Source organism: Coccinella septempunctata, chromosome 2 (genome assembly GCF_907165205.1).
Source record: "Coccinella septempunctata chromosome 2, icCocSept1.1, whole genome shotgun sequence".
Lineage (NCBI taxonomy): Eukaryota > Metazoa > Arthropoda > Insecta > Coleoptera > Coccinellidae > Coccinella > Coccinella septempunctata.
This window is the reverse complement of record NC_058190.1, coordinates 51,176,004-51,189,601: the sequence shown is the minus strand read 5'-3', so window position 1 is coordinate 51,189,601 and position 13,598 is coordinate 51,176,004. Positions and strand designations below refer to the sequence as shown.

At 38.7% G+C, this 13,598-nt stretch overlaps 1 protein-coding gene across 2 annotated transcripts; it reads right to left on the bottom strand.

The window, feature by feature from the left end:
• Positions 1–686: 686 nt before the first annotated feature.
• LOC123308192 (ankyrin repeat and protein kinase domain-containing protein 1-like) lies at positions 687–3,990 on the bottom strand. 2 transcript variants are annotated; one of them, XM_044890764.1, is made up of 3 exons: positions 3,559–3,990; positions 1,650–2,145; positions 1,473–1,588 (listed from the first exon to the last, which is right to left on the bottom strand). In XM_044890764.1, exons 1-3 carry the CDS (start codon positions 3,875–3,877, stop codon positions 1,510–1,512), a joined length of 894 nt encoding a protein of 297 aa, XP_044746699.1. In that variant the 5' UTR covers positions 3,878–3,990; the 3' UTR covers positions 1,473–1,509. The 2 variants fall into 2 exon arrangements, with proteins under 2 accessions (XP_044746698.1, XP_044746699.1); XM_044890763.1 differs by having other exon boundaries at positions 687–2,145; positions 3,559–3,989.
• Between the last annotated feature and the right edge of the window lie 9,608 nt (positions 3,991–13,598).

Genomic DNA, 13,598 nt, shown 5'->3' with positions numbered 1-13,598 from the left:
CATCTCACTTTCAGCATAATCTTCAATTTAAATTCTTAGCAGATTCTCGCAAAATCCAAAATTATCATATTTGTAAGAAAACCACAAAATGTTATAGTAGTAGCTTAGCATACCGCTCAGGCACAGAAGATCAACGTTCAAAATTCCACAGCCTGTTCGACGAAAAACATTTTGAACTCACTTTATTCCGTCCGATTCCGTATATCGGAGCAAAAAATGTTCCGGAGCCATAAAGATTATTCGCAGGTGAACGAATCTATGCTTCCCGGTACACCTCCCTCGACATGCACAACAACAGGGAAACGCGAACATGTTTATACGTGTGTGAATATCAGGCAGTGCAGTTGACATGTTTACGAACCCAATGATCGAGTGTCAAGAAAATTCGTAGACGCCTTACATGTTATATAAAGCCGTTATTCCTACGTCTCATAGTTGACAGCGAAAATGTGACCCAACAATGGGTTTTATTTAAATTGTCAAACAAATATTCCGAACATCAGCTACGTCTCTTGCGACAGCCGTGGAAAAATGCGACGGGCTGAAAAAAGGCATTATTACCACCAGAAATGACATCGCTCTCCGGGCAAATTTAAATGTGCTTTTTTCCTGTAATGGTTTTCTCGTCTGTTTCAACATGTCTCTGACTGGAAGGATTATTCAGTGTTAATTCGAAAAGAATACAATTTCAAGTTGTGAAAAATTCGAACTTGAACACAATTTTTTACAATAAATAACAAATATGTATAAAGAAATGAAAAAACACAACGATAATATCACAATATAAATTATGTATAAGTACAACGTAACTTCAAGAAAATCAAGAAAATCAATTTGATTCTAGTCATAATGCTTGAATGGAAATTTGCTTCCGTTCATAAAAATAACAGCAGTTTGTCACAATACATCATGGAGTCGGTCAATATTCGTTTTCAAGCTCGTCCCTCAGATATCTCTTCATTTTGAGCACTTCGTGAAATCCAAGAAATGAAACTATGTGCGCTGTAACCTTTTTTGGTACAGAAACCTTGCCTGGCATCAATGTGAAAATCTGTTGCATGAATGAGACGACTTCTTTTCGTGCAATCCAACATCTTTTTCCATCCTGTAAATTCCAGATGAGCAAGTTGCGATATAATTTGACTGATGGGTCCAAATTTCTAGCACTGAGTTCTCTGAGCGCCAGACTTGTGCCCATATGGTCGGTTAAGGTTGTCAAGCTCATGGTTATTATACTGTAATAGCTTAAATTGGAGCAATAAACTAGTACAGTTTTGAGGTGTTCTAGTTCAGCTTGGTGCATTGTTAAGCATATCCTAGCAGCTGACAGTTTGAGTACGTGGTGTTGTCTGGAAATATACTCCTGAATATCCCCGCCCCTTATAGCTATGAATTTCACGAAGATCTTGGCGATGTGGTCATTATTCGTTATAAACGCTATGTCTAAAGGGAAATCCCGATGGTTTTTTTTCTTCAAATCCGCCCCATATCTCAATAGTGTGAAGGCTGCTAGCGGTTTGTTCCTGTACGTGGATATGTGTAAAACTGTATCTTTTTGGTAACCCGCAGCGTCGATATCGACGCCATACTGAAGAAGGAGACGTATCAGAAAGCTCAGTCTCAGATAATGATTTTCCAAGTTGACGTACCTGATCAAAGAGTGAAGGCAGTTATCTTCGTTAGGTGTTCGCACGCTAGGATCAGCTCCTTTTCGTAGCAACTCGTAAATTTGGGGCACCAGATGATTATGGCGAATGGTTAAGATCAGCAATGGGGTCAATCCATTCCTGTCTTTCGCGTTCAACTCGGGGTTACAATATAAGACGGCTTCCAAGCAATCCTTATTCCCCATTCTCGACGCCATATGAAGGGGCGTTTGGGAATCTGGGGCGGGTAGGTTGATGTCGCCTCCAAGACTGTACAGATGTATTAGGAATTGAAACCCCGATTTCGTTACCGATTTATGGACTGGCGTGAGTCCGCGTTTGTTCTTTCTGTTCGGATCTGCTCCCCTTTCCAACAGCTTCAAGACGGTAGATTCTACGTTGGCTTCGACGGCCAAGTGCAAGGCGGTGTTCTCTTCCGAATCTAGGGGTACGTTCACATTTGGCAGCATTCTCAGGACTAGGTCGATGAAATCCGGATCTGGAAAAATACGAAATTTTATGCTAAGTGATGAATAGCGTCCGTAGCTTGGTGGTTAGAAGCGTCGGCTCAGTATTTCGCAACCGCAAGGTACTGAGTTCGATCCCGGGCTAGAGAAGGAATTTTGTAGTCCATACTGGTACGGGTCACCATTCACTGTTGGGTTCAAATTAACAGTGCTGTCTAAGGTGGCGTAAGGACACAGTAACAAAGCTTACACAGAACATAACTGATTCTCCGAACTCGTACAAGCTTTACGGAGCTTCTGAGGGGTACTTCGATGTTACAAGCAGCATGAACACAGTATAAGGGTGGATTTACTTCTGAAATCTTAGTGAATTGAAGAGACTGGGTGGTACAAAGAAGAAAATGGCCCTTTTATTAATAGGGGAAACATCTACCGGTAAAAAAAGTCAATTGAAAATAATCAAGCGTATTTTGATGTACCTGGTGGCACTAAAAGATGGAATGCGCAATCATCACCTTCTATCTCAAAAATGGTTGACTGTATACAAAATTCCCTTCATCAAAACTTATAGAAAATTTCATGATGTACAATCTTATAATGAATGAATCTTCAAAAAACTAATTTTTCAAGCATTTGTGGACTTTTTTGCTAATTCTGCTTCTGAAAAGTTTCAGATTATAGTTTGAACGTTATTCTTGAATTGTTTCCTTCGAAATATAAAAAAATCAAAGTACAAGGTTGTTTTTTGAATTTCGATTCCCTCTAACTTCTTCTACCCTACTAATAGGAAAAATATTGATGATTACATTATCTCAAAGAATCTAAATGAATATTTGATTCACTCTCAACATTTCCACAGTGTATTAATTTCTCAAAATCAGCTCTGCATCTCACAGACAATTGCTCTACACTAATTGGTCAATTATTCTTATAATGATGACAAGATTCTTGTATTTCAAGCTTGTTTATGTTGAAATCTTGTACCTTTATCTTCAGTAGTGCGAAATTTTTTGTTCAACAATGATTTCCCAAATTTGAAACATTCATAAAATATCAACATTTTCATCCTAAACGAATACGTTGATACAACTGATACATTTTCCATGAAAAATATCATGCTTACTGGATTTTACATTGAATAGCTTCAATTTATATTCGACCCCATCGAACTTCAAAACAATTTTAAGAAAAATTTTTAGAATATCCCGACGATGGAGAATCATATGGATTTCAGAATACAGCCAACAATCTTTGTAGTCAGGGGGTTTACAATTAATCAATTAATAATAAAAATCCATATGTGATTTGAGAAAATTTGAGAAACAACTGATGATGAATTCCAAAACATTCTCCATTTTCCACTCAGAATCATTAACATAGACAAGTAAATATTATGTGTGGCCTGAAGAGAAGTAACCCCAGTACTTTTTCTCTCAAAAACTCACCTTTTCGAATAAAAAAATAAGCAGCTGACGTCGAACCATGATAATCTGGCCAGAGGATATCAGCCCCGTAACTCAACAGGATTTTCGCAGTCTCCCTGCTCTGTGCAGATTCCGTCTTTTTACTGACAACATTCAAAGGGGTTTCGTTCTTCAAGTCCAGAATGTCAGCGAAGTGTATTGTTTCCAGCTGTTGTCTCAGCACTTGGTGATTATTCTTCGCTGCTGCTGAAAAAATATTCAACCTCAATTTCGTACTTATTCCCTCTGATTTCAGGCGTTTGAGGTAATAAGAAATTGATTTTCTTCGTCCGGGTGGCATTTTTAGGAAAGATACCAGTAAGGTACAGTTATGTGGAATTGATTGTTATGAAGAAGGCTGATTGATAAAACGTTCGATTTTTCTTACACCTGCGTGAAACTCGTGGAAAAGTTGTTTTCGATACATTTGAACTACATTTCATGTGTAGGAAAGTATTCAGTTGTTTTATCGTCTTCATTTAACACGTATATACAAATATCTCTCGATGTGAATGTTGTTCTTTCTCGATGTCGTTTTTCATTCTCAGCTATTCTGAAAGAATGTAATTTCTCAATTTTTGGAAGTTTGTTTCTTATTCAGGCATTGCTTCCAATTTATGTCCTGTCGAATTCGAACTATGGGACACAAGAACTAAAACAGACATGCTATCGACGTTTTTTGGATCGTACTTCATGAATATGGGATAATTCATTTTCCAAATCAACTGCAAAATGGTTATTGATAAATATAAAATGTATCATTGAATTATATTCAAATATTATCAAGGTCTTACATTGATATGAATAACAGAATTTATCAGATTGTCGCACAAGATAAAAAACATGTTATTTCTATAACAATCATTCATAAGGATAAGGGATACACTTTTATTTAGTGACAATTTAACATCATCATTGGTCTCTTTCAATGTACATATTGTTTTTCCAAGACATCAGATAATTGTGCCATTGTGCTCAGTGGCGTAACGTAGGGTTGGCACGGTGAAAATTGGGTGTGAAAATGACTTCCCTACAATCAGCCTGCGGGAAGCGTTCCCTGCGAAAAGATATACGACGTAGGCTGCGAAGGAAATCCCCCGCTCAAATCCTTCAAGATTTCCGCCTAAATGTTAGGAGGGTCAAATCCCGAGAGACAAATCGGCAACACCGCGAGCGATTTGTCCCAGAAGAGTGAACGGGAAAAAGCACTTGACTAACACACTTCGATATGTAAATTATGAGTTGCCTCCCTTGGGATCCCTCTCATTTTCCGGATATTCCGCTAGCGCCTGTTTCTCGGGGACCTCCAGTATTACTACTGCCCCAGAAGTTCGAGGGAACTATCAGAGCACATTTAAATTTCAGACTCTGCCCTCCGAAACTACAGCACATAATGTTTGTAGTTGGGCGCGGAAACTTTTCCATGGGAAATTGAATCAATCTGTTCGATATTCAACGTTGTTCTGGAGGATGTTGCAATAAGTGTGGAAGATTAATCATAATCATAATTCTATACCCAACGATTCTCTCTTGATGATCTTGAAGATCCACAAGATAGATCTCAATATTGTGAGGTTAGTGAAAAACGCCAGGTCAACCTGGCCCACCAATCTACAGATGAAAGCAGCAGATGGCCCCACCATAACTGACGTTGAATTTTCCAAGGAGACTCGCTCAGTCCTCTGTGGTTCTGCATAGCCCTGAATCCCTTGCCTCATAATTGAATTCTATGGTGAATCTGCAGCAAAGAAATCAACTATCATTGAGTATTGTGCCTTGGAGTACCCGAAAGATTCCTAGCCCTGTGTAAAAGCCTCCATACCAACAACACCGCTAGAATACAGCATAATGGCTCTACAACCGACTATCCGTCTGTTCCGATATTCCTGAACAGTACTGTCAGTATTTCAAAGACGATGCCTATTGGCCCAGTCGTTCGAGTTCTATTGTTATTCGATTGCTGGCCAGTAAAACCAGCAATATCGGAACAGGCCCCATTTCTCAACCAACTCTGGAATAAAACAAGGATGCGTGTTATGCCTGTGTTGAGCAAAAACCCGTACTAAGTTCATCACGGAACTTCAATATGCAGACGACTGCGCACTTATCGCTAGCAGCTTAGAGGATCTACAGATAATGTTGGATACCTATAAACATATATACGAAGCTTTGGGCCTTAGACTCAATATTGACAAAACCAAACTAACCTGGAAACGGAAATACACAACCGTATCAATTCGGCATCACAGGTATTTCAAAATCACGACCTCAATCTGAAGACCAAGACAGCTGTCTACAAAGCAGTGGTCCTCCCAACGCTTCTTTACTGAAGCGAAAGCTGGACACCCTACAGGAGACATATTAAACAGCTTGAACAAACGCAACAACGTCATCTAAGACAAATAATGCACATCAGATGGTTTCATAAAGTTTCAAATGCAGAAGTCTTGCAACGCGCAAGTTGTACAACAATTGAGAGCCCGACTCAGACGGAACGGCCACATTCTGAGGATGCAAGACACAAGACTTCCAAAAAAAGGTCTGTATGGCGAATTCATAAAGGGAGCTCGGAAACCAGGAGGCCAGTATGAGTGGTTTAAGGATATTCTGCGTCAATCCCTAAAATCAGTTGATGCCAATCATAACTGGGAACAACTAGCATTAGATAGATCACAGTGGAGGTCTTCGGTCCACAGTTATAATGGAGACTCAAGAAGAATACAGCGGCGGCCAGATCTGGTTGGTGACTATCCATGCCCGGAGTGTAGAAGGATCTGTAGATCGCGGCTGGGTCTCTTCAGTCATAGGAGGGCACACAGTCGCAAGTCGCCCTAGGGTTTGATAGCACCGATTGTTTTTTTTTTTATCTTTTTATAGGTTTATTCTCGGTAACAGCAATGGGATACAGCAATGCTTGAATGACTAAGACTATCCACATGATTACTTGAAATATATGCATTCTGTTTTAGTAACGTTAACCATCATACCATTCATATGACACCAGTTACAAAAATCACCCATAACCAATCCACAATTCTCGGAGTATTTCAACTTTCAACCTCATAGTGAACATGGCAACATGTACCTCTTTGCTCAAACGCTCAGTTTACAGGAATCATATAACGTGGTAATCATGGTAGTAACCCTTGCTGTGGACACGGAAATCATAAAAGAATCGCGCCCTCGAACTGAAAGGCGCACGCATATATTTGTTGCGCGACAATGTTGCGTTGAGTGGTTTTGTTGCAAGGCTGCAGTCAGCCTATACTACCTACTACATATTTACAATGTTTGCCTGCGAGGAAACGTTGACGTCCCACCACATTTCCATCAAGTCCAATAATTTGCCCCAGCAGCCGGTGTAATTTCCATCAGCGCGTATACGCGAGTAACACAAAACCTGAAAATGGAGAATTCACTCGCATACCTCGAAGTTCATGAAGATATATCGCCTAATGAAAATTTCCCCCAAGATACCCGTTCCAGCCGGTTCAATCTTCGTATCGGGAACAATGTCAACCGCCCAGACATAAACCGAAAACATCTGCGGTATTGCATTTTCAATCGGGATAAGTGACGTGAGTGAAACAGGTAGTGGGTGTAGGTACGCCGAACACGAGGTTTCCGTTTTATGCCACCAGTTTCGCGATTGTAATTTTCATATTGCGAAAGACACACGCCGCCCTACTCTCCGGAGGGATAGATTAATGGATATTTTAATAAAATTTTCATTATGCCGGAACGAACCACTACACCACTTCCATTTAGTGGCGCGTCAACGTGTCGACAGGCTGGCGATGGGGTCGTATTAGTTTTCTCCATGTAGACGCGCTTCGCTCCAGTTATATAACACAGATTGAACTTGCTTTTTTTTTATCGTACAGCAGCTATTTATGCGAGTAAATTGACGATTGTGTATCGCCAGATCTTCCCTGCTGAATTAATTCGAAAGAATATACAAGGTGAGTCTTTGACTCGTACAAATATTGTAACAGATGATTCTTGAGGTCGAAAGAAACACTTTTTTTCTTTACCACTTTTTCCGCATCGGGTTCAAAGATGCAGACTGTTGAAAATCCATGAAAAAATTATTTCTAGTTCTATCTCTGGGAAGGTACCCAGATTTCACATGAATCTGTCAACAATGTTGCCAAATATGTGTTAGACCAGGGACTTCTTAAGTGATGCAATATAACTAACAATGGGTCAAGATCCCATTGCTAGTTCAAAGCATTCAACAGCGAAATTTTTGTTGGATGTCTGTCAACAGCTTCAACGGTTCAGTTCATTCGACACAGAAATTGAACAGTTGATTTCCACTTTTTGCATAGTGAATTTTGTTCCTAAAATCATCTCGTATGTGACTAATAATCGAAACTCAATGTGACTGTGCGAATTATCCTATGCAATAAAGAAAAATCTCCCATTCTTCGATAGGCCATAAAATCATTCGAGAAATATTGCGTGACTGATTTCCCATCCTTCATACATTGAAGTTTCTCTTCAATGTCTCGAACAATAATAATAATCTGAGCAACTGCAGCATCATCTCCGTTTTCTCAACATCGATCAAACGGATTTTTTCCACCCGATGGAAGATGCTCAATTATTATCCGCTTCCTTCACCTGTACATGATGAATGATTCTTTTCGTAGACGTCTATAACGCTAGCGTGCGTGAAAAGGTGTCACCATAATATTCTTTCCAGAGTGATTGTCAAATAATCCCTCCCGGTGCAGAGAAGAACTCTGATGGGGTGGTGAAATATGCGCTGATGAAATTTCGGATCAAATTATTTTTGATGAGTTATGTGCCCGATAATTCGATGATGAATGATTGCACTGATCGATTAATTCACCCTCGTGAATGGGGTGATTGATTCGGGTGTCGCTGATTGAATTTTGAATATGGTAACCTGGAGGTATCGTTCTTAGTATGAAAATTTTTCGCTTGCCTGCTGCACAGCAAAGATTTTGAATATCATTTGGAATTTCATATTTACTGCTTGTGGTTCTCACAACTGCTTTGAGAAGAGGTTTCAACAGGTTCCAAAAGGTTCCAGGTTGTGTGTGGGTTGTCTTGTCATTTCTTTAAACCGTTGCACAGAGTTGGTAGTTTTGCAGATGTACAAGGTATCCCAAATTGCTTGATCTTGGTGCTTATTCTGATACTTCTAGACTATATGTATAGGGAAAAACGTTGAAAGTAGAATCCATTTCACGATGTCTTCATTTATCTTGAAGATATAACCAAATTTTGATATTGATTTGAAAATGTGCCATGAATTCTTTTCGAAAATATCTAAAAATGATGAAAATTTTCTACAAAGAGCGAAACGTTTTTCCCTATCTAGTCTAGAAGTACCAGAAGCAGCCAAAATTAAGGAATTTGGAATTTCCTTCGGAAAAATCCTACTTCTGATTCGACTCATTCAACGAAAGGTAAAGAAACAATTTTTTTTATCTCAATATCTCCTTTCCCAACAACTCCAACCTCCGTTACAAAATATACATCATTAAAATGCAAAAACGTGTTTGGACATGGAAGTAATATATTCTCAGATAATATAACTGCTAGGCTGATAGGTGAAAAATTTATAGGCGAGGAACATGATATAAAGCATAACTACACGTTTTAAATTGGGTTTTAATATTTCACAACTTTTATCTGCTCCTCGATGTCAATTCGCTCTGCAAATAGGAAAATACGAATTCGGCCCAACTCTCGGCTGATACGAAAAAGATAAAGCGACACGTGTTCACTTGCTGGGGGGTATGAATTCTATAAAGGGCGAGGCATGGAATTTTCATACATTTCAAAAGAGGATATAAACCTGAAATTTTACAATAAATTATGACTTCTTGTGGTTGATATTATGATTTATTGAAACAGCTAACGTATTCTTACAGATAACAGAATAATTCTACTTAGAATTTTTGTCTGAGAAAATGTCTATGTCACTCTATTGGATACAAGACAATTCAAAGAATTGGTCCATTAATGCGAGCTAGTCATGAATCAGTTTAGAAATTCCCAGAAAATTATCATCAATTTTCTCCAGCATCAATCATTCTCGACTTAATGAAATTCGTCAGAGATTCGTCATGAAGAAGTACCTCATATTCTTCATTCATGGAAAGCTCCAGTGAAACCACTTTAAGTTTGAAATGAATTCGAATTGTGAGAATATTTTGGCTAGGCTCGAAGTAATAAACTCTTTTCATTTCATTAGGTATTCTATACACTGACTGTCGGCTATCAAAAAATACGTTCCATGAGAAATCAAAGGAATTGCATACCAAGCGGCACGATCTATTGTTCCATTCAGCGAATTGAATTTCTATAGTAGAAGTGGTGAAATATTTCAGGTGTTCTGCCGAATATTCAGAATTTTCCCTCATTCATTCCATGTAAATAAAAATAGTACGGCCACATTCATTCGGCTATATAAAAAGACCAGTTTTAAGGCAAGCTCCACATTTTCGTTACTGAAACATGAAAATGTAGTTGAAAAACAACAAATTTCGATGAAAACGTAGGCGTTGCAGAAAAATTGCGCACACATTTGACGGCAAGTCAAATACACAGGTAGTATTATGCAGGGTGCATCTAAATTTACGTGGAAAAATAAGATTGCATGTAACAAGAAATAACCTCTCTGTCTCTGATGTCATTAACTTCTACTTTACGTAAAACGTCCAGTTATATAAGACCCCCGGCTTGTCAGGGACAGCCTGACACTTGCTCATCCCTTCTGCAATGTGTTTTCAACCCATTGTGAGTTTTCTGTTGATTTCTTTCATTTGAAAAAGGACTGGGTATCAAATCCGAGTAAACAAATTCATTTCTTTCTATTGGAACTCTAAACATAATGAATTGATTCGACGAAAAATTTGTCATTGTGGTCAAATTGAAGGTGGTCCAGTAAGAAACTGCATGAATGAATATTCTGCCACCCCTGAGCCGCCACTGATAAGGGAGGCACATCTCGTCCGAAATTTTGAACGTACAATCATATTTCTACGGAAATATTTCCAGCAAACCTGACTCTACTTGATGTAGTTTATGCAACAGCTTTCTGTAGGCAGTAAATAACCAACGAAGTCCTCTTGCGCTCATAAATCGTATCCCACGTAAAAGAGCTTAGTCGAGTCCTGCTTGTACGCTACCATACGTAATAAAGACAGAAGGAGAAGTTAAGCCGGGGATAGAGCAAACAACCAGATTATCACAGATTTGTCTGTGGAGGAGACTGTTTTTCTTCATTCGCTAAATATGATCTACTAGGATGGGCTCGGATAAAACTTCACTCTATTTTCTTTGATATGCGAGTATGCCAGAGTTTCTGTTGCATTTCGTCGCGAAGTCAGTGAATGTCATCATCAAACGACTTTGTGGATTGAACGAATGTTTCTGAAGAGATTATGGCACATATCTTTCGGAAAACGATTCTTCTATTTGAATCGATTATACAAACATGTTGAATTCTCATCTTCAGAGGCTTCAGTCTCAACTTTTGACCAGTTACCTTCTATTAAAAAAAGACCCACCCTGCATTTTGTATCCCATTTAAATCCACCCATTCAGTTAATTTCTTTGATTCAAATTTTTTGGACTTGATCGTGAAATAATTAGGTTTTTTCATTTGAGTGAATTTCTGTTTGATATACTGTTCCTGTTTTTTATTTTTATTTCGATATTTGGAATGATTGAGTCTCCAATGAAGTTCCATATTTGTATTTTTATGATTTCGATGTAGTATAAATTGCCTACGCTTGATGAAAGCTGTCTGATTGGTCAGAATAAGGCTCAGCTAATAATAAAACCAATCTGTCCTCTTTCGACGGCCATCCCAGAAGAGTCTCTCAGCGCATAAATGAAAAACAGGAATGGAAAATACGCATAAAAGCAGCCGTCAAACTTCACGATGCGCCCCTAAAATCTATTTCCACTTTTTTATTACTTCGGATGCTCAAAACGTATATAAACTTTTTAAGTGATGGAAGAAGTTAGGAGGGACTTTTTCAGGATGCAGGAGGAGAAAAAAACGAAATACCTTATCTCTGCGCCAGTAAATGAAACTCCCACGTTCGACGCAGAATGAGGAACCGTTGGAGCGCAAAGAAATATTCGCAGAATTCGAGAAAGCTATCGCAGATCGCAGTCTTTTCTCTCAGCTTCCTAGAAACCGAGATTTCTACCGAAGATTGGACGTGTCGGTGAAACGTTCGAAGATGCGGGGTTTGATTGATGGCAACGGCTTATTTCGAATGAAAACTGCCGCCCCGTGACTTCATATTGAAATAGCGGAGCGTCAGGAGGGCCACGTGTTGACAGGTGTCAGAATTTGGAGGAATACGTGGGAGGGTTGGATGTATATATGTACCCCTAATTTGAAATGCACACGTTGGTTGTCTGGATATTGATCTGTTCTTTTTCAAGATATACTTTACTGATAAAAAGCTCGGGTATGTTCATTGTTACTCTCGTTGTTACTTGTTATTCAACGCCTGCACCCTAAAATCACTCCTGGATATCAAAATAAGAGTAACTTATCCACTTTATGATTATGCTTGTTGCACTATCAAAGCACTCTAATTCGCGAAATTCGGGAAAATAATGAATAATGACATGAATGACACGAACTATACTAAGTACGTCCCTGTCGCCTTCTGCAAATTCCAGGGAGTGGTCAGTCACGGATTCGGAGCATTCAGCGTATGGAGAGTAGAGAGAAGGAGAACGATCGCTGCTTTGAGACCACAGATTTTTTGTCCCCTAAAATATGTACCAATAGAGTAGTTCATGCTTTTGCCAACAGGCGCGCTGGCCATCACGAGAGTGCGAAATTTTGATTTACACAAATCAAATTGTAGTTGGCTCGTTGGCTGAGTGAACTGTTTCCCTGGTGACAGATGATAGGAATTGTTCTTAGGTTATCGTCCATTTAGTTAGATGAAATGAAAGAATATTGGGATTCTTGGACTAATTTTATTTATTGTTCTTCTTTGATGATAGGAATATTATTATTTTCGATTTTTGATAAGAGAACAACATATGACCATGGTGAAATGTTGAAGCGTGCGCTAGTATAAGAGTGTTTTGGCATCGGAAAGAAAAGGAGAAGAGATAAAATTTCCGAGAGCATTTTTGAGAGAAAATTGGAGAGAACTTCATCTCAAGAATCGACTCCGAATCAATTTGTGTGTCAAGAGCACTTTTGCGATGAAGATATCAAAAAGATGATGGATTCATTATAAACGAAATTGAAATTGTCATCCGTAGTGAGAAGTTGACTCTTCTGAATAAGAATATCTAACCAATAAAACTACATGGTTCAGAAGTAAATATTCTTGAAGAATTTTGTTGGCATAACATAATATATGGTTTATATCGGTTCTCAGCTGAGTATTGGCAACAGAATCTACTCTAATAAGTGATAAATCTGAGACCTTTTGTTGTCTTGATGTGTACTACTCCTCACTACGGATTTATATAATTTTGAAGATTACCGTAAACCAACTAACATAGCTGCTTTCAATAAACAATGATAAACAAAAGTAGGTACAATTTTTTTGATCAGTGATTTCGACTTGCATTTTATTGCATATAATTCAGAGAACTCATATTTAATATAGATTTGAAGAAAGGTATTTGAAAAATCATCAGAAAAACCACGATGACACATAACCTAAAATAAAATGAAGGCTGTTCATTTCAAATTGACGCTTGAATCCCCACCCCTTATCGATACCCGCTGCAATCGCAGCGACACCTATCCTACGTTTCCCGTTTTCGGGGACACATTTTTAGTACGTCGATCGTTCTCCTTCTCTCTACTCTCCATAATTCAGCGCTTGCACTATCAGAGCACTCTCTGTAGCGCTGAATGCTCCGAATCCGCGACTGACCACTCCCTGGAATTTGCAGAAGGCGACAGGGACGTACTTAGTATAGTTCGTGTCATTCATGTCATTATTCATTATTTTCCCGAATTTCGCGAATTACCATTATTCTCAAAT

What these genes read in the sequence shown, in the direction of transcription:
- LOC123308192 (XM_044890763.1), bottom strand. Translation starts at nt 3,877, where the DNA reads ATGCCACCCGGACGAAGAAAATCAATTTCTTATTACCTCAAACGCCTG. An exon ending in TTATTTTTTTATTCGAAAAG is followed by an intron (nt 2,146 to 3,558) that starts GTGAGTTTTTGA and finishes GTATTTTTCCAG; the next exon opens with ATCCGGATTTCATCGACCTA.